This window comes from Sebastes umbrosus, chromosome 18 (assembly GCF_015220745.1).
Source record: "Sebastes umbrosus isolate fSebUmb1 chromosome 18, fSebUmb1.pri, whole genome shotgun sequence".
NCBI classification, from domain to species: Eukaryota; Metazoa; Chordata; class Actinopteri; order Perciformes; family Sebastidae; genus Sebastes; species Sebastes umbrosus.
The window spans coordinates 19890542-19916364 of NC_051286.1; the positions used below are offsets into that span (position 1 = coordinate 19890542).

General features: G+C 41.3%; 1 protein-coding gene across 5 annotated transcripts in view; it reads left to right on the forward strand.

The window, feature by feature from the left end:
- The window catches only part of LOC119477027 (kelch-like protein 29), a 254667-nt gene that overhangs the window by 150558 nt on the left and 78286 nt on the right, over positions 1-25823 (forward strand). For all 5 annotated transcript variants that reach the window (XM_037750803.1, XM_037750806.1, XM_037750804.1 and 2 more), the window contains 2 exons: positions 14804-14942; positions 22793-22989. In XM_037750803.1, coding sequence (XP_037606731.1) covers positions 14804-14942; positions 22793-22989 — 336 coding nt within the window. The remainder of the gene's footprint in view (positions 1-14803; positions 14943-22792; positions 22990-25823) is intronic.

A 25823-nucleotide genomic window follows, 5' to 3' on the forward strand; every position in this document is an offset into this window, starting at 1 on the left:
TTAGTTACATTCCACCACTGCTTTTAGACCCATTTGGGTACAGAAAATCTGGATTATTGCTGTAATGGCAGTAACTAGGGCTGTGCAATTAATCAAATTTCAATTACAATTTTGGCTTCCAACAATTATGAAAACAAGATAATCGACAAAAAAACATGATTGTGCCGTTTCGCAATGATGCTCTCGTTATGTCTTGTGTTATAAATCCAGCGCACCCCTTTCCTTTCCCATCAGGGAGGGCGGCTTGCAAATGCCCGGGATGAAGGTGGCGCTTTACCGCACCCCTCGCCCAGCCCTCGCCGCTTAGTGCTCGCTGTACTTCTTTAACTGTGTCATCACCATTCATATCTATACAACCAATGTGTTTATGATTAAATTGTTTACTAGAGCACACATTTCCTCCTAGATCCATTCTCTTATTTTTGCTCTAAAGGTTCACCAGATTGATGCGTTGAACTTTAAAACGTAGGCTACAAAATATTCGCTCTAATTGCATGAAGTTTCATGAAGTCAATGAGGAATCGTGGTAAATAATCGTGATCTCAATATTGACTAAATGATTTTTGCCATCGTCATGCAGCCCTAGCTGTAACATGATCTGCGCCCCCACAGTACACCCCATAACACCACGGCATGTTAATAATGCATCCCTAATCACTGGCTCAGCTCCCTATACAACAGATATGTGCCCTGTCATGTGCCCTCGCTCAGTCAATGGAAACTGTGTCGTATAAGAATGCGAGCCGATAGAGTTTTAAAAGACAACATGGTTTGTTGTTGCGAGTGTGTTCTCCCTCTGCCTCGGGTGATGAAAGTTCCAGTCAAGTGAAAACTCGGACTTTGGATGATGAAATGCCAGAATGGACAGGCTACCTGACCGAGGGCCCCGAGACAAGTTTGATATTTGTTGCAGTCGTTGCTGTTGTGGTTTAAGGTCATTCTCGGTGAGTGCTTGGAACAGAAGCCATCCAGTAAAAGTGAATAACAGAAACCCGCACTGTGTTTGTACTGAGCAGCTCTCGGTGTGAGTAAGTGTGACACTCTCTCTAGTTGGTCGCACGCACAACCGGGTGCTCCAAAAGAACTTGGATGCTCAGTCAACCCTCTCGAGGTGAGGCACAAATGAAATTGCACAGATGTTCTCTGAAAGGTTGCATTCATGCCGACGCAACCAAGAAGACCTGTGTCCAGATGATTCATTTCACTCAATTAGCCTTGTTTTTCCACTGGGGTTCATAATGTGGGTTAGACAGAACACTGGCCCTCGCAGTAAACTCATATGAAATAGTAACTTAGCAATTTAATTAAAAGGGAAAGATGGAGAAGTGTTACACACCCACTCAGTTCTAGTCAAATCCCCCACCAAGCATACAGTATGTTATCTACACCAGCCAGCAACATTGTTATTAGGATTATTCTCTTATGACATTGTCTTGCCTAAAGTCGAGTGTGTGTTTGTGTGTAGGTACATTTGCATGTGTGTTTTGGTTCTGCATATGCATGGCCGTACGTGCGTCTCTTGTACAATGACAGCGTCGTGTGTTGCAGGGTGGATGAATAACTCAACCCTGAGCTGAGTTTGACAATGACGTCCTCCAAGCAGGATGTTTGCTAATCTGTGATGCGGCCCGGTCCACTTTTACAATTTCGTGTGGCATACTGTTAAAAAAAACAAAAATAACTACAATCCCTATTGGCATGTTGCCTCTTTGGCACTATGACAAATAAGCCAATCCACAAATTCAAGGCTTAAGCTTGGCCTGAGTGATAAAAAAGTGGGCTTTTTTAAGCTTTACTCCTGAAGCATTTTATCTCTGTTCCCTATAAGCAGTTCTTATTAGAAGTAAGGAGTTGTTGGATTTTCCTTTCAGAAAGCTGCAGAGACCAACTTATAATAAGGAATTTCTTGGATAGAAAAATAAAAACCACAGTAAGGAGTTGGACTCTCCATGTGGTTATTAACCCATTTATCTAAATCCATTGTTAGTTTTAGAAGAATTCCTTGTGATTTGTGTGGCCGTATTGCTTCATTTCTAGGGGATGCACTGACCGAACGTTTTCAGTCCCGATACCGATAGCGATACCTGGGCTTTGGGTATCGGCTGATAACGAGCACCAATCCGATACCAGTGTTTAATAATAAGCTCTATATCTAAATGTGTGGAAGTGACTGAGATCATTCTTTTATGTGTAAGGCAACATCAGGCTTGACCACAATATTGCTTTTCTAACTTTGTAAACAAAATGTGATAAATAAATACATTAATATACATTTACTGAATTGATATTTATTATTAGAATAATAAATTGTACACCAGCAACTTCAATCTTCAAAATGATCAGGAATTACAATTTAAGTGTAAACCTTTTAAATGGAGCAATAAATTGGTCAAGACTTGGACAGGAATTAAAATTACAGTATATAATGTATAAAGTATATAAACATAGAATTTAATTGAATAGATCGTCCCAATTGTCATGAAAGACAATCCAGCTATTTGAGTTGGTATCGGCCCGATATCAATATCAGTATCTGTATCGGTGCATCCTTAGTGAAGTGGAGAAAAATATCTGGCAAACAAAGCTGTCATTGCAAAAATTAATAAAACAATTGACACATTTAATTCAAAGTTTAGCTTTAGTCCAGATACTTTGGCGACCTTTTTTTGGTTATTTCATATGGTTTGAAAAAAATGCATGCACTTTTATTTATTTATTTATAATCAAAATTGATGGAGGAAACATAAATGATCCAATCAGAGGCTGTTGCTATGGAACAATTTGACTGCTGCCTCTTATAAATTTGAATACATCTGTTGGCCATAGAAACCATTCAGGAGCGACATTTTAACATTGAATTCATTCAAATATATGCCAATACATTATGTGTTTTTTTGTGGCATGTACTCTAATTGTCCACGATTGGCTGCCAGCATTGCCATTGGCTTTCAGTCGACCAATCAGAGCCGTCATCCCCACCACACACCTCCGTCTATTTCCAGTGGCAGAAAAACCGAGAAGCGACTGCCACTTATCACCGGAGCAGTTAATTGAACTAATTAGTTTATAATTATTAGTTAATTCAGTGTTGAACACATCTCATTAGTCCCTTCTTTCTGCCCCACTCACTTTATTTAGTGAACTCTGTCGTGCCTTTTTCCTATATATGTGCAGAGCTGACAATGACAGACTGAACTGTGAATGCATTTGTGACCACGTCAACCCAACAAATTAACATGAAGCTGCCTCCGAGGCGCTGTCAGAAACATCACAATGTTTAGTGCATGAATCATACCAGCGAGCGGGTAAATATGTCAGAGAGATTTTGGATTTCCGGTGATGCCCAGGTTACTGTGATGTGACATTTATGACACAGCCATCGGTTGTTGGTGAAAGTCATGTTTTTCATTTTTAAACAGAAATAGGCTATATTTGTGTTGAAGATCTTCTGTATGGTGGATGTGAAGTATCCGTGGCACGTCAAGTTTCTTTTATATTTCTGACTAGAACTTTTTTGGTGAGAGGCGAGTTGAATATTTCAGCTCATTCAGTTTTGCTGTGATTAAAGACGTTCTATTATAATTCAAGGTTAAATCAGCACAATGTCAAGCACATCAAGCTTCACCCACTCTAAAATAAAAAGTCTACGCAGGTTGCCGTGCACCTTCTTTATTTTGAATTACCTTTTGCTGAAATCTGCTATATTCATAAACTTGCCTTGCCTTTATGTGAAGCTGTCAGCCTCTCTGTGGAGGATTGTGGACAATATTGGATGTCGAAACTCTGGTGCTTTTTTGACAATAGCCGCTAAATGGTGCTGCAGTAGCGCTGGTGCCACTTTGGAATGAAAACGCCAATGAGTCCATAGCCATGGATGTATAAAGAGACTTCTGTAAATCAGAGGATCATTTTGTTACAGGTAAATGAACTTCTCAGTACGAACACTTAAGTAGCCCTCATTTAAATCATTATGTCCTAAAAGTTGTAAAATTAACTAATAGCTGAATCCAGAGTTATTTTCCTCAGCATAATAAAGGTGCATCAGACCAACAGGACTGCACCGCTCTGCATGATCATATGACAGATTCGTTTCTGCGAGCTTCCTGCTAGCTGTATGCAGCTTTAATAACGGATATATTGGCTGTAATTTATCACTTGTCATCATCATCATCATCATCATCATCTGCAACCGCTTATCCCGTTTGGGGTCGTGGAGGGGCTGGAGCCGATCCCAGCTGACATTGGGCGAAGGCGGGGTACACCCTGGACAGGTCGCCAGTCTGTCGCAGGGCTGACACATAGAGACAGACAATCATTCACACTCACATTCACACCTATTTATCACTTGTATTATCTTATAATACACCCATGGGCTGTATGCCGTCAGCCTGTACCGTGGTGGATATATTAACGTCTCTGTTCCCAAATAACTGGCTATCGGCCAGTAGCTAGTAGTGCTAGTAGCATGACATAAACTGAATTTAATGTAGTTGGAGGGTATTTACTAACACGCAGGGCAAAAGCACAAGACACAACCTCTTATACATCCATGGTCTGTGCTCTATTGTACATCTATTTTGATTTTGATTTTGATTTTTCTAACTTCCATTTATGTCCATCGCTCACTTTATGATCCTCTGGGAAGCAGTCAGGCAAAAAAGTTTAATAAATAAATACGTAAAGAGTTTTAATAGTATGCATATTTATAATATTTTTAATGTTCAACACAGGCCATTTTGGTAGAGACATTAGAATTATGACAATAGAATAGAAATCATTTTGTTTTACTTTTGTACGGCACTTTGTAAGTGGACGTTTTACTGGTGTCTGATAGTCACTTTCAGTCCAAAATTCAAAAGCGTAGCTCTGCTGCTGGGCGCTGACGTAGCAATGGAATGAACAATTGACTTTAATTTTTTTAAATATATGTTCTACAAATCTTGTCGGTTAACAGTTAATAATCAGTTAACGAGGGTCGGTTATCGGTTAAGAAAATTGTTCAAAATTGGCATCCCTAGTCAGGATTGTCACATTAGTAGGTTGGCACCATATTGACGTTCACATTTTGAGCAGGTTTAAAAACAGCCAGGGAGGATTGCTGCACCGGTAATGACATGTCAGAAAGCTATAACGGGACAAAGAAAAGAAAAGAAAAATGGGAATATAAATCCATACACATCTTTGTCACCTTTGACGATGTGTCATTGCCAGCATTGAAGTCCACGTAATTACACCTTTTATGCTTTTGTGGTCCCTTTAAGTGGCTTCCCTGTCATGTGACCTGACTTGGCGACAGGCTTCTGCACAACCGGTATTACCTCTGCACCCCCTAATTAAGACCTGCTTTTAGTTTCCAGCCATGTTATAATAAAGACTTCGGCGTGTCTCCGATTCTCTTGGAACATTTTAATTGGAGGTGAAAACAAGCATCGTGACTTGATTTGTTTTTTTAGTTTAAAATGCGTTCAGCTCCACACTTCTCCTTTGAATTATTTTGGAACAGAAGTCATGTCCCAGTTATTCTCGTGGTAGAGTTATTCCTGTTTTAGACTCGCTCTGCATTGATTGCAAAGAGGAGAGATAGATGTGCACACTTTACTCTTTTGTTTTTGCCATTCACCAGGGTAAAGTGTAGGGAGGAACCGATCCAACTTTTTCAGTCCTGATACCGACAGCAATACCAGGGCTTTGGGTATCCGCCAAAACTAAGAGTAAACTTTGCTTTCCTAACTTTGAAAACAAAATGTAACAAATAAAAACATAGATATAAATAAATTGAATTGTTATTTATTATTAAAATAATAATTTGTACACAAGCAACTTGGCAAAAAGTGCTCAAAGTTAACAGGAATTACAATTCAAGTGTAAACATTTTTAATACAGCAACAAATTGGTCAAATCTTAAACAGGGAATTAAAATTCCAGTGTATAATGTATATAGTATATAAACATAGAATAGAATTGAATAGATCGGCCCCGTTATTACTGATAGGAGATCAGCTATTTGAGTCAGTATCGGCCCGATATCGGTATGGGTATTGGTGCATCCCTATTGAAGTGGAGAAAAATATCTGTCAAACAAAGCCATCATTGCAAAATTTAGTTTTAAAATCGACACATTTAATTCAAAGTTTAGCTTTAGCTCATACAGTTTGGTGATTTTTGTTTTTTATTATTTCATATGGTTTAAAAATTTGCATGAATTTAAAAAAAAAACTCCAAAATAAAAGCACTTTAAATATTTGACATCAGCAATGTTATTAAGGCACAGTGATCAACATCTATGAAATGCACATGATTATTTTGCAATTATCATTCTTAAACTTAATTTTGTTTATATTGGTGCCGAAACACATCAATACCTAAAAACAGCTGCTAGCCGACATGCTAATTCTCTCTAACTCAGTTATTCTCAAAGTGGGGTTTAATGAAACGTTTTCAGATTAGTTCATTTAAATTCTCAATATTTTTTTGATTTTTTACAAAAGGCTTCATAGTTATAATCTATACAAATCTATAACCCTATTCTAGGAGACATACATGAGGGGTCTCCGGTATATTCTTCATCTTGTAAAGGGTCTTTGGCTGAAAAAGGTCATTGCTGCTACAGTAAGTTGACACAAAACTCATGGGCATTAATTACTAATTTGCATGCATGTGAAGATATTTATGTGAGCATCATAAATATAATTTTCATTTTCCAGCCAAAATAAGCAGACTGAAGTAGCAGTAGCACGGACCAGTTAAGGCTCGCCTTACTGCAGAGTTTCTTAGGCAACCATTTTCCTAAGAAAACTCCCTCCCCTCTCTTAAATTTAGCTAGTTTTAGGAGCAGTAACTCTGCTACAGTAAATCTTTTTTTTTTCACTTATGAACTGCAGTTTAAAATAGCTGCATCAGCCAGGGAGGGGATTCTTTTGAGCTGTAATGTCATAACTGCAGCTCTGAATGTAAATTTTAACCTCCTGTGAACTGTAACCAGTCTGAGTTGTAACCTATACAGTATATACATACAGTACATATTTCCACTTAGTGTCTTCAGAAGACAGTCACGGGCAACTTTTGCCATTTCCGTCTACTTATATAACTTTGACCAGACGTTGCAGCACCTGAGGGAAGAGACATGACGGTGCTATTGTTTGCTCGCCACAAGCGCGTATCCTCTTGTTAAAACCTGTTTGAGGCGCTGTGACCGCTTGTCACCCACTGTCCCTCCTGCCTGGTTAATGAGGAAGTCACCGCGCCAGCCGAGGACCAGAGACTTTCTCCTCTTCTCACTACACACAAACACAAAGAGAGCATTGCATGACATCCTGTCACACAGCTACAGCAGGCCAACGGATGCTCCCAGAGGCTCTTTTTGTTTATGCTCTTCCTCCTCTGAGCCCTGTACTTGCATTTGCCTCGACTTTGTTCTACTAGTGCCAATTGTTTGCTCGTGTGTGTGTGTGTGTGTGTGTGACCCGTGGACCAGAGGGTGTACGTGGAGGTTTGAGTGTGCAGTGCAGGACAACTGTGCTCTTTGCTGCTCCAGGTCCTTTCCTTGCATGTCTATTGGAGGAGGCAACAAAGGCCCAGACGGCGTCTTTGAGGGGGCACAAGTTCCCTCGCTCTCTCTTTCCCCCCCTTGTTCCTTTTTTAGATGTCATAGTCCCGGCTCAGTCCAGGCTGGTTGACAGCAGCGCCGAGGCTCAAGCAGCTCAGCTCAGCACATTCGAGCAGGGGAGAAATAAAGCGTCCTCATCATGGACTATTCTCTAAGGCTATGTGGTGCCAGTGCTGAAATCAGGACAGCTAGAGACTCAAGGGGGTCTCGAGGATTTCTGATGCCTCGCATGAGCTGATTTGCTGGGAGTAGGCACAAGCTGTTGAGACGTCTCCACGAATGAATGTGGCGGTGATTGTTAGAGGTATGTTTTAGAGGCTGTTTAGCGTAATTACACCCTGAAAGAGACCCAGGCTAGATTGGGCAACACATAAGATCTGTCGTATTTTATCTACGTATTTGTTCAGAAGATGGCATCTAGATGAGTGGCCTGATAGTGGTCATGACATTTTGCAACCAGTTAAAGGCTGACATTTAGCCATCACTGCTTTTTGAAATGACCCGACCTGGGCAGAAGATGGTGGTGTTAAAAATAATGGCTTATGAAACGTTCCTTTGGAGAAGTGGTTGCGTCTATGCTTCCTTTTGTGCCAACAAATAGGACATGATTCATGATCAGTGTGATTTTACAGTGTACTGTGTCCCTCTTTGGGGTATTGTGTGAAAACTAACATTTGAAATTCTAAAAGAAAGACATTTTTAAATGAAGAAAATAAATTATACTTCATATATAGGCCTAGACTCTTTTAGTGAAATCTGATGTCCTCTACTCAATTTAAAGTAAAACTCCATTCATTCATTCATTCATTCATATTAATAAAACAGGAGTTTCTGTAAAAACCTTATAACAACGCATTATCCAGGTGATTAAAAATAAATAAATACATGTTTTAATTTTTTAAATAAAAAATTAAATATATAAAAAATATAATAAATAAATATACATAAAAAAATATATATATTTTAAATATGGCATGCATTTACATAAAAGTTTGATATTCAGGCACCAGGGATCTAGTCGAAAATATTCCCCAAATTTCCAAAAATGTAAACTAATTTAACATTTTAAAATATATATCCAAATTTTCAGAAGAAACAAAAAAAATAAAAGTGTGTTGCTTATCTAATTTCATACAAAACTTAATGGAAAATATTTATATTTTATATTATTTATGTAAACAATTTGAATGTATGACTTTAGTTAGGCCTAAAGAGCGCATGAGGAGATATATTGAAGTGGACCTGAGCTTTTTTTTTTTTATCTTTGTTAGCAATAAAAATGATAAATGTTTGATGAATAAAAGATTTAAGACACCTATAAGTAGTGATAAAATATAATATAAAGACTAAGCTTTGCACATTTGAACATTTTTTGTCATTATAGAGATTCAAGCTAGATGAAGCGCAGTAGGGAGATTTTAACATACAAATTAAATTTAATAGATTTTTTTTTATATTTTTCATAAAGTTTCCCTCCTCTGGTTCTCTTGGATTATACAGAACGCTTTTGAGCTTAACAAAATGATTACTAATGGATTTTTAAAATAATATAAGTAATTGACATATAAAATGACAATGAGGATTTATGTTGAGTTGTTTTTTTTCACAATTCCAATTACCCCTCTACAGCATGCAATTATACACAACAGAAAATGTATTTTTGCCTTTTTATTCTGACTGACTTTTTTCTTAAAGTTAGAACATTCAAAAAGCCAAGAAGAGTTCTTTTATATTTGAACAGCTCTATTTTATCTGGCTTTTGCTCTTTAACTAGCTCACTCACAAAATCCTCCGGAAATCTTTTATTTCCTTTTTTTTTTTTAAACTATGGTCTGGGGACCTGGTTTTAAATAAGGTTTAGCTGCATAGAGAAAGAGAGAAATCTGTCAGTGAGTCAGTCAAGGCTTACTTCAGAATATTGTTTAAATGGCTCCTTGGCATCAGAGCTGAAATTGAGTTTTTTTTTCCGGCTGTTTCGCGTTGGACCTGCAGGTTTCAGAATAGAGAGATTACGTTATCCAACAACTTGTGCTGATGGTGAACTTTTGACCACCTCTCCGCCTGCTGAATGCTGCATGTGGGTGTATTTAATGTGTGCAGTCAGAAACTGAGAAACCATTTAAAGTGTTTGCCTTCTCAAAGTCAGCAGGGGGAAAGCTGCTTTTTCCACATATCCATCACTCTGCTGCTCACATCTATCATGTTTTGAATTCTGAGACAAAAACAAGTGAACCCATAATTAATATCACATCATTTATTCATCCTGATTCAGTTTTATTATTAGAACAGCACCACTTCACATGGTAATATCCCTCGAACAGTAAACCCTCCTGACACTATCATATGGTGTGTTACCGTGGGGTTTCGGGCCCTTTGTTCTCAGCAGGGGAAAGATATGTTTTGGGGAACACTGTGAGAGCTTTTTGCTTGGAAAGACTTCTTTTGTGTGCATTTACTATGAATCATGCTCTTGGCCCGCTCTTCTTATTCTGTTGCAAGTTCCTCTTTGACATGGAATTCCTCAAAGGTCCCTACTTATCAAAAGGCTTTTGTAAGTTTGGTAGGAAGCCTATTTTGATCAGACTCCCTCGGACCAATCTGCTTCTCAGTCCTGCAACACTGCTGCTGCTTCTGCTGCTTTCAAAGAAGCTGAGAGTAGACTGGTTTTGTCTTAAAATCTGCTTCCATTTTATCTTGAAAAATGTAACCAAATTTAATTCAAAATAATTATAGTGAACATCACATACAGTAAATGGTACATTTCTGCGAGATTATTTGCAAACAAATGTGAGTGTAATATATTGCTTGAGGAAATTGTTGCATTTAAAAAAAAAAAAAAGGTTAATATTAAATTATTATTTTTATTATTATTATGATTATTTAAAAAAAAAAATTTCATTTATTATTTTTTTTTCATCATTTTGATCTCAGTTTCATTAATCACCATGAAATGCAAATAAATTTAGAGTAATATAACTGGAATGGTGAATTTATTTAATTAATATTTCTTTTTTACATTTAATGTAAATGTGTTATTTAAAACTATAATAGGTTTGAATTAAATACAGACACAGCATATATGACTGAAAAATAATCGGTAAAGAAAACTAACATTAAATACAAATTTTTTTATCTAATTTGATACATTTTTTATTAATTTGACATTATTTTGAAGGATTATTTCCTGCTCATACAGCGTAACACATTTTCAGAAAATATTAGTAAAAGAGACGCTCTACAGCTTTATCATCTGGTCGCTTTGAAGATATAAAGTAATTATTTTCGTATGTGGTGTGGAAAATGTTCATGCTCCGCTTCAGTAAAAAATGTGCCATATACTGCAGTGTCCTCCAAGCTTAAGAAAAGCCATTATGGCAGAGTTGTACATTGAGTTATTGATCAGCTAGCATGGTTTGTTCTGGGTAATTAAGCTGCGAGCGTCGGTGGGAATTGATTGTTGAAAGTTTAAAAGAGAACAAAAAGGTCAGGGTGAGCACATCAGCGTCCTTTCTGCTGCGCAACGTAGAATGTCATCCAGTTGGATAGAGATGGGTGGATGATTATATGTGTACTTGTGCTGTAAAGACATGATTTTTCAGAAAAGATGAGGAAAGGAAAACGAGAGTGATAAGAGAAATAATTCCTAAATTGATTACAAAATTGTCACAAATTCTTTTAGCTTTATTATCTGTATATATGTTACTTCCCAGGGTCCTCTTCTTCTACTTGCTCTGAGAGAATTTTTAAAGATATTTTTTTTTTACAATTTTTTAACCCTTTTCCTCATTTTGTATTTTATCAACACATTGTTTTATTTATCAAGAAATAAATATAAATAAATACAAATTTTAAAATCTAAACATTTTGAGGTAGATGCTTTAAGATGATACAAAGTTTTACATTTCAGAGCGAAATATCTGAAAGCTCAATCCGATGCGTTGCCAGAAATTTATATTTATATATTTGTGAGTTGAATTTAAATTTAAGAAACCATTTAAGACATTTTCTCAGCGACGGAAAATACAAATTCTAAGATATTTCGTCGTCACAAATGTGTTAAAAGCGTCACATAACGACTGCCCTGCTTTGTACCAATGCGTTTAGCTGTGATATATATATTTTCATATCATTTTTCCCCTTTATTTTTTCAGAAATTGCACAGCTCAGGCAAGTTGCTCAAAAAAATACATAAAATATTATGAGCTTATGAATAGTTCAGATTTTTTTCTCAACACAAAATGGTGGGTCATGTAACATACATGTAGAACCCTAAAATGGCTCCGAGTTCAACAACCAATGGCGCGCTGCGTCGCCTTTTTTACACCGGCCTATCACGGCTCAGTGAGCGACTTACTACACCTTACAGTAGAGAGGCATGGTGCGCGCTGATAGGTTACTGGATATTGCACCCCATTGGACCCCATTGGCCATGGCGCTCGGAGATGTTTGACAGTAGAGTTACTAGGCTGAGCAGCAGAGTTGGCATCGGCTTCATACCCCCTGTGCAGTGCGTCAACCAATCACGAAGAGCCAGCACGGGGTGTTGTTATTATTGTGAACGGCTTAGGGGCAGGAAACTACCCTAGCACATTTCATCACTGTTTGCAGCCCATGATGTACTCCAGAACTGCAGCACCACATACCCCCGTGAGAATTTCTGTACACTTCCCAAAAAAACAAACCATACCAGTATTTTATCCGTCTGTTGCAGAACTTGGCGGTCCTCAAGAGATTTTTTTTTTCCTTTAACAGTATTGAGACGTTTGGTGTTTCAAAGCCGCCGTGGTCCCATTGAACACGGCTGCACCTCCTCACACTCCGTGCCAAAACCCCGAGAATGGGGACGTCGTGTGCAGTTTCATGGTCCCCGGCGGTGATGAGTTGTTCTAGGGCGCTCACCGACCCACCCCCAAAGAAGCCATAATTAGCTTTTCCATCAGGCATTCAGGTGTGTCCGCAACGGCTCCGAGGGAGGCGGCCATTGTTTGCTGACAAGTGGAGTTCTCTGCCTCCCCCCCCCACGCCGCCACCTCTCACTTTCTCTATTCTCGGGGCAAATGGATGGTATGCGGTGTGGCTGATTGGAGGTGAGAGCCATATCGGTCGCTGGAGATTCCCCCTAATGCAAACTCAAAACTACTGTGTATTCACTATTCACAGTCCGTGCCCACACAGTAATCAGATAGCTGGCCAGCTGACAAGCAGCGGCGGAGTGGAATGTGGAGAGAGATGGATGAAAGACAAGGCCAGTCTTTTGTGTTTACGTGTGCATGTGTGTGGTGCTGTGCATCAGGCCAAAATGCAGCAGACATATTGTCAAGAATGGCATCTATTATTATTTTTTCCTCCCCATTTTGGTATCCAGCATGTTTAATAACCAGGTCATTCTCCCTTCTGGCCATTAATTCCTCGATGCGATAACTCTGAAGGATGCGCCGCTCGGAGAGAAAAAGCCTTTTACCAAAGCGCGCTTCTGAATTGCACCTTATTTGTCATGTGTCTTTATACTGTATAATTTCAGCTACCGAATTAATTCAGAGCGGAGCACCCCAGTGTCAGTCAGGAGAATGGAGGGAGCTAAATGAGTGGATATTCCAGCCAAATATAGGGGCAAGTGTCATTCCAGGTTAATTAAATCCCCGCTTTGAGTCTGGCGCCGACACAGACCTCTTTCAGGATGATAAAGACAAACTCCTTTTATTTCAGCTCGGGTGTCCAATACAATCACAAGTCTGATCAGTTTCCCACATTTAATGGCTAGCCCACTGTGTAAAGCATATTATTCACCCACACACACACACGCACACCTTGCTTGTTACACATTTCTGACAACAAATGCATCGCCACTGTTACTGATTACCTAAAGCAAGAACTGTGAAAGTCCAGACAAGTCCAGACAAGTCTCACGAAAAGTAGCTCTGCTGATCAAAGGAGGATTTGCCACCTTTTCTTTACCTACATCATTATACATCTCATACTGTGGCTATATACTGTTTATCTTTCCCCCAGCATGGAATATGTGCCTTTATATACAACGCAGGCTGCGCTTTGTGCCAAATAGATGTTTACTACGCCTCACAGCCTGCAGCCTCGATGAAAATGCTCCGTAAATGCTAAAAGACGGCAGTATAGGAAAGCTGGCTCCCTCTGTAATCACGATGTTCCACCCTATCTGTGTCTGTGGCTTATTACTTGAATCTCTTTTAGTGGAATTCTCGATAGGAGATTAACAAAGCCGCGCTGTTGGGTTATCCCTCCCAAGGCCGTAGAATAAGTTGCTAGCCTCCCGCTGATTTTCACACTCAGCATCCCCTCATGGTGCCTCATTAAGACTCTGAGAAACAAGCGCCCCCTCCCGACCCGACGCTACTGTAAGGCCAGGCCCAACATGGTGCTACTACACCACATTAAACAACTCGCTGTGTGTACTGTGGCCTTCAACAGCACATTGGTTCGCTCCGAGCATGTTTTCTCAGATTGCGTTTCCCTGTTTTTTCTATCTTTTTTTTCTTCCCAGAGAGGAAGACGAGGGCGGGTGGCGGGAATTTTTTCTAAGAGAGAGCGAGAGAGAGGGAGAGGGGCGGGTGTTGGGATTTGGGGATAAGCAGTTGTTTTCTCATTGAGCGACATTTGAAGGTCAACTCCTCGCCGAGTAGGGCACTTGTGAGAAGCCAAAGAATTTTATTTCAATATGAATAATGCATTGACAGTGTCTGTTTTCAGCCCACATCTCTTTTAGACGCCTTTTAATCTCATTCAGCTTCCCTTCATTGAAGGTCTACTAGTGCTGCAGTGTAAATTTACAGGTCAAATACGGCTAAACACGTCTTTTCTCACAATAATGTTAGTTTTTATCTCATTCCTAGTTCTCGCACGCTCTGGTTATTCCTCAGTACAGTATAGAACATGAGAGCTAATTATGTCCTTTTTTACATGCACTCGTCTCTGCTGCATATCTATATACACATCTCATTATGCCTCTGCTGAAATGTTTGATCAAATCTGTCACTTTCTTCTCTATCACATAATGAACAGTGTTTCTTAAGACTGGCCAGTGAATATTGTGTTCTCCAATCTTGCACTTTTTTCAACATTTTTTGTGTTCTGTTTCTTGTTGCTGATGCATGCATGTTTGGAAGAGAGGCAAATTCTAAACCCAAAATGTGGCGTTGTCTGTTTCTTTTTCTTGTTCTACAGAGATGTTGAAGGAGCTGAACCAGCAGCGCCGAGCGAAAGAGTTTACAGACCTGAAAATTATTGTTGATGGCAAAGAGTTTGAAGTCCACCAAAATGTTCTAGCTTCCTGCAGCTTGTATTTCAAGGACCTGGTGAAAAGGTTTGCCTTCGCTTTCCCTCCCACCAGCTGTTGATCCAATCTGTTCTTTTCGTAGGGCGCATTTGTGTCGCTTTTCGTTTTTCTTTTTCTTTTTTTTCTTCTTCCCTTCCCCTCTCTCTCTTGCAGGTGTGTGAAGACTTTGGTTCCTAACACAGGGCCAGCAGCCATTCCTTCCCTCTTCCCGCTCAAATGAATGTATCTGAAACTGGAGACAAAAAGGTCAACCCTCGTCATTACCTTTCCTCCCCATGTAGGGCAATTTAACCACATTTCCATTTTAATGAGCAGTGAAAATGTTCCATGACTGGGGATGCTTTAAAAACTCACCAAAGGGCCAAAACAAAAGAATCATACATTCTACACTTTGGGTGGTAATTTGCCAAAAGCCACGCTGTCTTCTGTGGGCAGAGGGATTTTTGTCTCCCGAGCTACCATATTTTTCTGTTGCTAATTCTTGAGTTTATGCTGCAAAACAGCCTTTTCATATGCTAATAACTCTTGGTTAGCGTAATAAAAAAGACATTTCAGAGTCATAAACAAAGGACAAAACAAAAGCACATCTGAGACAGCTTACTGAACCACCACTTTCACAGGTTAACACCACCCTTCACTAATGTATTCATTTGATGTGGATCTAAGTATTCCCCTAGTATTCTGCCCTTCATACTCCATATTTTTTTGTCTTCACGGGCTGTTTTGTTTCCGTGAGTGCTTGTCTGCATACTAGTGTGTGTGTGTGTGTGTCAGATACAGACCTTTAAAGTGTCTCTAGATGTGTGTATGTGCGCACACGCGTGTGTAAAGTCTGATAGCGAAAAGTATGTCTTTTTTCATCTGCCTTGTTTTTTCCGGGGAGGGAATACCATAATTCCCTAATGTCCTCATCCTTACTTCAAATCCTTGCAGGTGTTTTCGGCTTGATTGAGAGTCCCCTGGACCCAAAATTGTTTTTGCCGCCTTGGTGTTGTTTGTGTGTGAGTGTGTGTTTGTTCTCGCTTGCACAGCTAGGGATGAAGTGGCGAGCGGCGACAAAGACAAACAGAAAGACAGTCGCTAGCGGTAGCTGGAAATGCCTTAGGGAAGTTTGCCACTTCGCCCCGCAGCCACGCCGCCTCCGCTGCAAGCTCATCAGAGAGCAGAGAGCTGAGAGCTGCTTATCAGCCGCCGCGGCCTCCTCGCTCGCCACAGATACACTTGTTTCCTCCTGAATCGGAATGGGAGTGAGGAAGACCAGAGAGAGAACAGAGGTAGAGGAGCCACGTCTGTACTAGGGCCACTCATCTCCTATGACAGAGACACTCGTACACACCACAAGAATAAAAAAAGGAGACACCGAGTCTTCCTGTAACCTTGACAATAGCAGAAAAGCTTCCTGGGAGACGGAAGTGACTTTAGAGGGTCAACCTGCCTATCAGATTGTCTCGTCTGCGCCTCTTATCCGGTACCAAGCCACATCATTTATGCGTACCCTGAAAGACACCGGCGCTCCCAGAGGAGGATTTTCATCAAGCTCATCCTCACGCCTGCCACCGCCTGCATTGTCTGATTTTTCTTGTTTAATTTGACAGTTTAATAGAGCAAATTCTCATTAATTGGTTAATTAATTGTAAAAGTGCTTTGATTTATAGTCATAACACTGCCATTTTTCAGCCAGATTATGTCTAAAATAGAAATCTTCTCATTTGACTTCACGCTGGAATGAATTTGTTATACTAATTGTTAGTTTTGTGAGACGTCTTTAGTTTGACGTAATGAAGTCAGGAGTGTCAGCGTTATGCTAACGCGACACTGTCAGCGGCTGTTGTTGATTCAAACAAGGCACCTTGACTTTATGGAAATGAGAGCTGCTTATGAGAAGAGGACGGCGTTTGAAAGTTGACAAGAGAAGGACAGAAAGGGAACAAAAACAAATGAATAAAAACGTGAGATCAGAGACAGAGTACGGAGAGAGAGAGAGAGAGAGAGACAGTAGCTGTGAGGTGTTTTTATAGCCAGGCGGAAGCTCGGTCAGAGAGGAGCAAAGAGAGCCAAAGGCCCGTCTGTCATTGAGTTACGGCCTCCCATGTGCAGCTCGGGTCACTCCTTCCGTGCAGCTGGAATTATGCTGAGGCTACACGTGGCTCGCAACTGTCCACATCTTTATGAGGTCAAATAAAAGAGCGAAAGAGAGCGAGAGACTTCATCTATATGCTCTGTATCCCTCCCTCCCTCGCCCATCTCATTCAGGGAAGCACTCAATGCCGTTCAGACCCCCTGTCAGCTCTCTATAAACCACCACGCTGGGCATGTGTGTGTGTGAACAGTATGCGCTTGAAATAGGGGAAAATGTGTGCGTGTGTAAATGTATTGTGCACATGTTTTACTGTATGTTTGCTTTAGTGTGTGTGTGTGTGTGTGTGTGTGTGTGCGCGTAGGATGCAAGGACGTGTGTGTGTTATCCAGGCAGGCTGCCGTTAGTCAGAGTTAAAGTAGAGATGTGATACTGGAGGGTGAGGGAGTGCACATCACACTTGTTTTCCCTGGCCTACCCACACACACACACACACACACACACACACACACACACACGCACGCACACACGCACGCACACACATGCACACACACCAAGCCAATGACTCGTTTAAGAAATTAAAGGCTTAATTGGCAAAGCGCTGGAATTTAGCAGCATGGAATGGGAACGTAATTATGAAAATTTGCTTGAAAAATGTGGAAATGTTCTTCTAGGGGAGATGCTCCTCAGTCTCCACATTAGGGCGAAGACATTTTAAAATGGTGTTTCCAACAAAATCTCTCCTCAGGCCTCAAGTATTCAGGCCTAACCCTACAGTACGTGTCCACTCAACCTGCCATCTTCCCCCCCCATGATACCTGAAGGATGTAATGCAGCCCCAAAAATGTATGCGCACGTCTCCCCTCGTCACCCCGCCCAAAAACCTATTACTCTACCCTTTAAAGGGATGCACAGAGCAGGGAGACAGATCATCTCCGGTAATTCCATTTTACCCCTCAGGATTTTCCAATAAGTGTGCTCTGCAGGCATTTAATTTATGGCCACTGCATCTCCCGCACCACGGTAATGTAAAAAAGCTCCAGAATCTTTTTGAGCAGTCCCGGCACATGTTTCCATGCCATTTGTTTCTCTCCCTTTGTCCCCCCCCCACCTCTCCGTCGACCTATGGGCTCTCTGTGCTTGTGAGTCAGAGAGTGTTATGACTATGAGATGGGTAGAGAGCTGTGTTAAAGCCCATTACTGTGTCTGTGTGAACACTGCAGCTGAGACCTGAGTGCACCGCTCAGCCCTTTGCTGCTCCATTCAGCCCGAGGGGAAGACAGGACACCGTAACACTCCCCTCAAATTTCAATTAACAGCATTGTTCTGGCTAGCTGTATTTAAAGGGTCAGTTCACACAAATGGCTCTCACTTGCCTCTAGTGGTATCTAGCCATGCAGATAGATTTGAGTTTTTTTTTTGTCCAAGTTTTAAGACAATTGTGTTGTGATTTCTGCCAAACTACAGAGGTGGATGCACTTCTGTTTGTGCAGTGCCGCTCACAGCATTGAAAAATGACAACCGCAGTGGTTCTTTCCACTAACAAAGGGCCTCATGCAGGAACATATTCGTATTGTTAACCTAAATCTCAGTGTTTACTGATGCAAGTGTTTCAAGTCTGATTCACAAAACTTTCTTTAACTGGACAAATTTGCTGTAAATTGCTATTTAATTAAGTGCGCGTTTGTGAGATTTGACCGTTATTCAACGCCCCTATATGCCATATAAGACTACCTGTTGCACTTCATTTGTGGCAAGTTTAATTCCCAAAGATGTTATCAAAGAGTAAAAATAATAATCAATTTCGCACCGCAGAGCTTCATGTCCTGCTGTCAGAAATCAGCAGATAACAAAAGATAACAAATTGTCAGAAGATTTGAAGATAATAATTCAGATTCCAACAGCGTGTCATCGGGAATCATTGGCCGACCTCTCGGTAAATTGTCAAGCCATGCGGCTGATGATATGGTGAACAGAAGAATCAGTTTGTACTTTATTATTTTTGTTGATTTTTGTGACATTTAAACTCCAAATTCAATCATTGAGGCATTATAATTCATTATAAGTCAAACTCTTGTGAAGAAAGACATATCTGTTCATGACTGTTATGGTACGACAGTTCTGGACCACTTGTGTATTTCATTTGTACCTGGAAATAAATAAATATATATATATATATATATAAATATATATAAATATGGGAAATTGGATGCAACAAGTTCTCTTAGGGTGCTTTCACAAGCCAATATTTAGTCCATTTTAATCGAACTCTGGTGCGGTGTGTTTGGGCAGTTGTGAACGCAGTAATCGTACTCTGGTCTGGACCAAAACAACCGGTCCAAGAAAGCTTCCGAGAGGTGGTCTCGGACCGTTTCCAAGCGACGCAAAATGCAGGCTGCCTGTGCGGGCATTTGTTGAGATGGACACAGGTAAACGGCAGATTAACATGAATTGGTGAGGACTGACTTGGACTTCTGCAAAAGTCAGATGTTTGCTTGACATCTGGGCCAAAGAGATCAGACAGAATATGCTAAATAAAGTCCACAAAAATAGTGACGTTTATAAAGTCATAAACTGGAGGAGAAGGGGATTTGTGCACAGTCGATTAGTGCTGAGTGAAACTGAAAAAGCTTCGACAGCATCAAAACTTCCCTTTCGAGACGAAAAAGATAAATTCACTCTGTACACGCCTTTTAGCAACTTCTTTTTTTTAATTTGTGCACTGTGAAACCGAACCAGACTAAAAAGAAAACAAACCAAATATATCAATTTCACTCTCATTCGGACTAGCCAAACGGACTATGGATTGTGAAAGCACCCTAAATCAGTTGTATGTTTAGAACAAATCCCTTCATATGACTAGTTCTTCCATGAGGCCCAATGTCCAGATGATTCACAGAAGACCCTCTCAACAGTTGCCATAGGGACTATTTCTTTGATAGGAAGTAGTTTTACTGGAAACCAGGATGATATATCAAGAAATACTGTAGATGTTGCTGTGCAATTTTTTAAATGTAATGCTGTGAGCAACACAAATAAAAACGCCATACACTTCCATTGTATTTGGGTGAAGGCTGAAATCTCAGAGATGGATTTCTCAAAACCTGGGCAAATCTAAACTTTCTGTACAGCTAGAAACCACTAAAGGGGCGTGAAACCCTCTAATTGTCAAGCTGCAGTCCTTGCAATGACATCCCATAACTAACCTAACCTATTGGCACTCACAGATGGCCCTTCACTTCTATTTTCAAGTTTTAGTATCTGTCACTCCCATGTCCATGTACAGTTTTTTTTTTCTCTCACGCTGACAGCCCCCGTGTTCACACTTGGACGGTGGTTTGGGCTTTTAAACTCTCCACCTGTCACTCCGTCCTTTTTGCCCTTCAGAGCGCCACACAAACTGGACTCGTTCCAGCCAGATAGCCTTGAAGTCTCCCGTATCGCACCTGCTGTTAACGCTACCGTGGCCTCAATACCACAGAGCAAAAACGTGAATCCCAACACTGATAAAGCCACCACTTTATGTTTGTTTATTTTTATAATTCATCCCTGATTTATGACAGAACATGTAAATGCGAGCCATTTTTAGCCCCAGACGGTGGAGGCTTTGCATTTGAATAAGCTTCCATCTTGGTAGTGTACGTACTATCCACAAAATAGATGGTCTTGTAAGAACAAGCTAAATGTATTCCCTGTAAAATTAGGTTTTTTTTTAGGTTGAAGGATGTATTAGGAAGTGTTTGAATGTGTGTGTGTGCAGCTCCCCTCCTCCCTCTCCGCCTCTGCTCACGACCATTCTGACAGTCTCTGCTGATTTTAAGACTTCCTCTTGAATAAGTGGTGCATTTTTCACAAACAAATTTCTTTGCCTGAGTGTGCCCATCCTTTTTCCCCTCCCCTCCTTCCCTCCTCCTCGCCCCTATCTCTCCTCCTCTGTCTCTCCTGTCCTCCCTGCCTCCCTCTTTCACCATTTAAATTCAAGTCTGCAATCAGACGCAGCATAAATATCCACCTCTTTTTAGAAGCTCCGGAAAAAAGTCATTTCCATAACATAAGTGCTCAGACAAAACAAACTGCCACTCGAGCTGGTTCCTATTGCACTAATTGAGCAGGTTGATGAGCATGCTCTTCTTTTATTTTTAGCTCCCCTTTTCCCCCCCCACTCTCTTTTCTTCCCGACCTCCCTCCATCACTTTAACCCTGAACGACACTCCCCCTTCCCTTCTTTCTGTCCTCCTACCTGCCCCCACTGCAGGGCTTTGTGCGGAAAAAAGGGGCAATAACACTATGTGGCTTTTTGCTTTGCAGGAGGAAAATGAGTAACTGCCTTGGTTTTTCCAGCCAATGTCCATCCAGAGACAAATGCCATTGTCTTTTTATTTTATTTTTGGATGTCCTTCTCCCCCCTCTCACCTCCTGAGTAAATGACGACTAATGTCTCAGTTCATACACTACAGGCTACTGATGGTTATTGCAGCGGGGACAGAGGCTCTGTTTAGGTGTGATGGTGGATATTTTTTTTTCGGGGGTGGGCGGGGATATCTCTTATTTAAAAGACCAAGGCACAGTCATGGAACAACCCAACCCCTCCCTCAGAAGGATGGCTGCTGGCTCCCCTGTGGAAGAACCGTCTCGCCCTGCCTCCCCTTCCTTTTGCTTCCTCCTCATCGCCCCCTCTCCTCTCTCACCTTCACTCTTAACCATTTCGTCTACCTGTCTCATCTCTGTTTGTTTTGCTGTGTCACTAAACGCTGACTGTTTGTCGCGACTTTTAGTCCGACAAACTGGCTCCAACAGAAAAGAAAAACACACACACACACACACACACGCACACACACAGACAGAGTGTTATCAATGAGCTACCATGAGTGACAGAAGCAAAGAGCCTCCATCCATCTTAATGTAGGCTGCTTCTCATATTGTTGATAGCCACAGGAAGAGAGACATTATAGTAGTGGGAGCATGCAGCGCTTTGATTCCATTTATTTTGCCCTTGAGTGGATTATTGTTTCACATGGGACATTAAACCTGGGTGTCGAGGTGTTATTTAACGCTCCCATACCTCTCCGAGGGGAATCCTGCATGTCAACTAATCTCTGGTCATTTGATCCCGGTGAACGTGGCCCCAGCTCTGATCCTCGCACACATCTCAGGCTCTGCATCACGAAAGGGATATCACATTCTATTTAATTTGCTCATCCAAGCACTCCCTGGCACTTCTTACACCACGCCAGTAGGAGCGGATACTCTGCACGGCAGCGGTGTAGGCTCACGCACAGCGAGAGCTCTCCAGCACCACATGCTTTAACCAGCATACTTTACATTCTGTCTTGTGTCCGTGTATGAACTGTGCCGCCACTTCCTTTCTCTCTCTCTCTCTCTCTGTTTTCCGTCCGATCAGCTCATACGTACCCCGCCATGTATGCATGTCCCACCTCTAAAACTATGCATACATGAAAACACACATGTGATAATAAAGCATGCCTTGTTGAAACAAAGCAATAACTTTTGTTTGCCTAATTCAGAGAGGACATTTTGTTTCAGATGCAGCAATGTAGTTGTAAAATCTGCTAGCCCCATAGAAAAGTAGATCCAAAGTTCTGTTTCTGTCCCCTTTTTTCACTTTATCTTATTGTGTAATGATTCTCTTATTTTCTCCCCACTCTCGTACTGGCCCAGGTGTGTTATGGGTGTTGTGTGTAGCATATGTGTCCCTATCCTCTGTTTTTTTTTTTTTTTTTTTCACCCTTCGCTTTTCTACTCAGAATGTCCCTAACTCGCCTCTCTCTGCTGTGATCAGGTCATCGGGGGAGACGAGGAGCGGCGAGACGCTGGAGCTGAACATGAGCAACATCAGCGCCGACGTGCTGGAGCTGCTGCTCGAGTTCGTCTACACGGGATCGCTGGTCATCGACTCAGCCAACGCCAAGACGCTGCTGGAGGCTGCCAACAAGTTCCAGTTCAACACCTTCTGTAAAGTCTGTGTCTCCTTCCTAGGTAGGAACGGCTCAGCAAACAGCAGGGGTGTGTGCAAGTGCTTATATCAGCAAGTGTGCATGCTTTATTACATCAGATATTCCTATGCGACCTTTCCCGCTACATGCAGTATCTACAGCCTCGTGCATTTCCATCCCGTTGTCACACTTCATCACTATGCACAACCTCACAGAATTGCCTCGTGCAGAACCTAAATCTCCTCCCCGACTCTGGCAACATCGCGCTCCTTTTTGTCATGTTTCCAAAAGCTCGCAGCCGTGTGAGAATTCTGCCTCGCTAACGCTCTCAGTCGGGCACGGTGCCTCTGATCTGGTCCCAGTGGGCCACACCGAGCACAGGGGCAGATTTATAAAAAGGTCAGGGAACAATTGTCACTTACTGTAAATGTCAAATCCTCTGGCCTGAAGCACGGGAGAATATCGGAAAAATAGCAAAACAGATTGATACTTAGACAAGGTATGGAAAGTGGAGCAAAGGAGGAGGGGGAGGGGCTTTCTAGGAGCCCAAGGGGTCAACATGAAACGCAAATGGCATGTTCTAGATTTTAGTGGGTAACCAACCAAAAAGGCAACCCTGAAAAGCTGCAAATGTCAGGCTTTGCATTCCATTTAATAAATTGTTTTGAGTGTCGGTAACACAAGGGAAGTGCATGTTAGCAAAAAGGTCAGCGGCAGGAAAGGAGTGAAAAGAAAAGTAAAAGAGAACCAGCAGCCCACGTTATTGATTTGTTTTTCTCCATTTGGGCAAAAAAAAAAACGGGTGGGATGGGAGGGCGGGGGGGCAGGGCAGCCATTTGTAGACTTCATTGCCAGTGAGATGTCAATCCATTCTTCCTCGACAAGATTCATGGCATTTCAGTGCATTAGAAAGGGGAGAAAATACAGGCGCAAGCGCGTGTCCTTGAGCAAAGAGAAATTGATACTGTGTCAGATATTATTGAAGTTTGTAACAAATACACTGAGGAGGAATAGCATCTCCTCGACCTACTTATACCACTTTGACTTTTATTCACACAACTTCACATTCAAGCAAATAAAAAGTCACTCAATGTTTGCCTGCTGCTACTCTGCGAGAAATCATAACTGTTTGGTTTTCCGAAGATTTAAGTGAGTCAGCAACATGCTCCAAATTTCAACTGTTATTAATTAGGGGAGGGAATCACCAGAGACCCCACGATACGATATTTCCACGATACTTAAAGGGACTCTCTGTAAGAATAAGAAATTGCTTACTAACAGTGACACCTGTGGCCGTTAAGTCAACGACAGTCAGCATTCTGTTGCCCGCGCTTGTGTTTGCAATACCGACACACACAAGACTGAACGTGATCGACAGGCATCATGTTGATTAATGTAATGTAATGTATGCAACATTAGCCAGCTAAAACCACAATATCAGTGTATATTTCACATGCTTGGCAGTAATGTTAGCTTACCAAACGAAGGTCCCTCCATGAATCGAAGGCCCGGCCGATGTTGATCCTGTTAACTTTTCCTGATTTAGCCTCCCGACCGCAGTCAGAAGGCACAGGGGAGACACCGTAATTTTGGTCTCCTGGGCCGGAGTCGATAACGTTAATCGCTCCGGAGTAGGGGAACAAGACACGGGAAACTTCTGTTGGGCTTGAGGAGCTGCAGCATTTATTTCTGCACAAACTGCAACTTCCACTGTATACATTCACTTTATATACTCAAAGCTAAACTAACTTCATTTTCTCACACACTCGCTGCCGCTCCCTCTCTTGCTTCACCACTCACTCCCCATGTACACACACAAACTCTTGGCACTGGCTCTGCTATTCTCCCACAGCTCTAGTTTTCCCCCCGACGTCGGTCACATTCCTGTTTTGCAAGACGGGCATCACTAGATGTAACGTAGAAACTCCATTTCTAATCAAACGTTAGCTATGTTTGCACACTTTTAGCCCTGTAGCGGAGCTGAACGTAAAGACCCTCGCGAGCGTGCATGACGTCACATCCCATTGGATTTTTTTGCAAAAATGGGCTCTTCACATTAAAAGCAGTCTACAAGCTGATAGAGGAAACTCAGAAAGTCACGAAATGTCTCATCTTATATTGAGTATTGCGATAAGATATATTGCGATTTATTAACTTTTTTCAACTTCAAATTATGCAGTTTGTCAACATCTGTTTTGTCTAAATAGATACAGTTTTCAGTCTGTTCATCTCAGAGATTTCATTCACATATCTTGAGGTCAGAGGTCAAGGGACCCCTTTGAAAATGGCCATGCTTCACCAAAATTTTGCATAAATTTGGAGCGTTATTTAGCATTCTTCCCGACAAGCTAACATGACATGGTACCAATCGTTTTCTAGTTTCATATGACACTAGTATCTTCACTCTAGCTTTGAGACTGATCCCTCTACAACCTTTGAAAGACAGAATAGCAGCCGTTGGATTGTTAAGAGGTTAATAGTTCCCCCCACCCCTATTATTCATACATTGGCCACAGTGGGAGAGGGGGTTTTCATATATTTTCACGTTGTCTCAACTAAAACCGATTTCATAGGCCCATTTTGTAGCCCACTTTTATGCAACAAATTAAACTGGAAACCTGGCGGTCTAGCTTGGAACAAACCGATGAAAGCATTATGCATCGTAATGTTCTGAGTGTTCGAGCATACTCAGTGAAATAAAGCATCATCTGCCCAAACGGCACAACAGAGGGTAATTTTCAAACAGCCTTTTGTTTAGCCCCTAACCCCCACTTTGATGCAGCGTGAAGCCCACTTTTATTTGGTCTTTGGTTCAGCTTTTGTTTAGTTGTGATTTAGCAGATGTTAGGTGACCTTTTATTGGCTGCTATTTGTTTA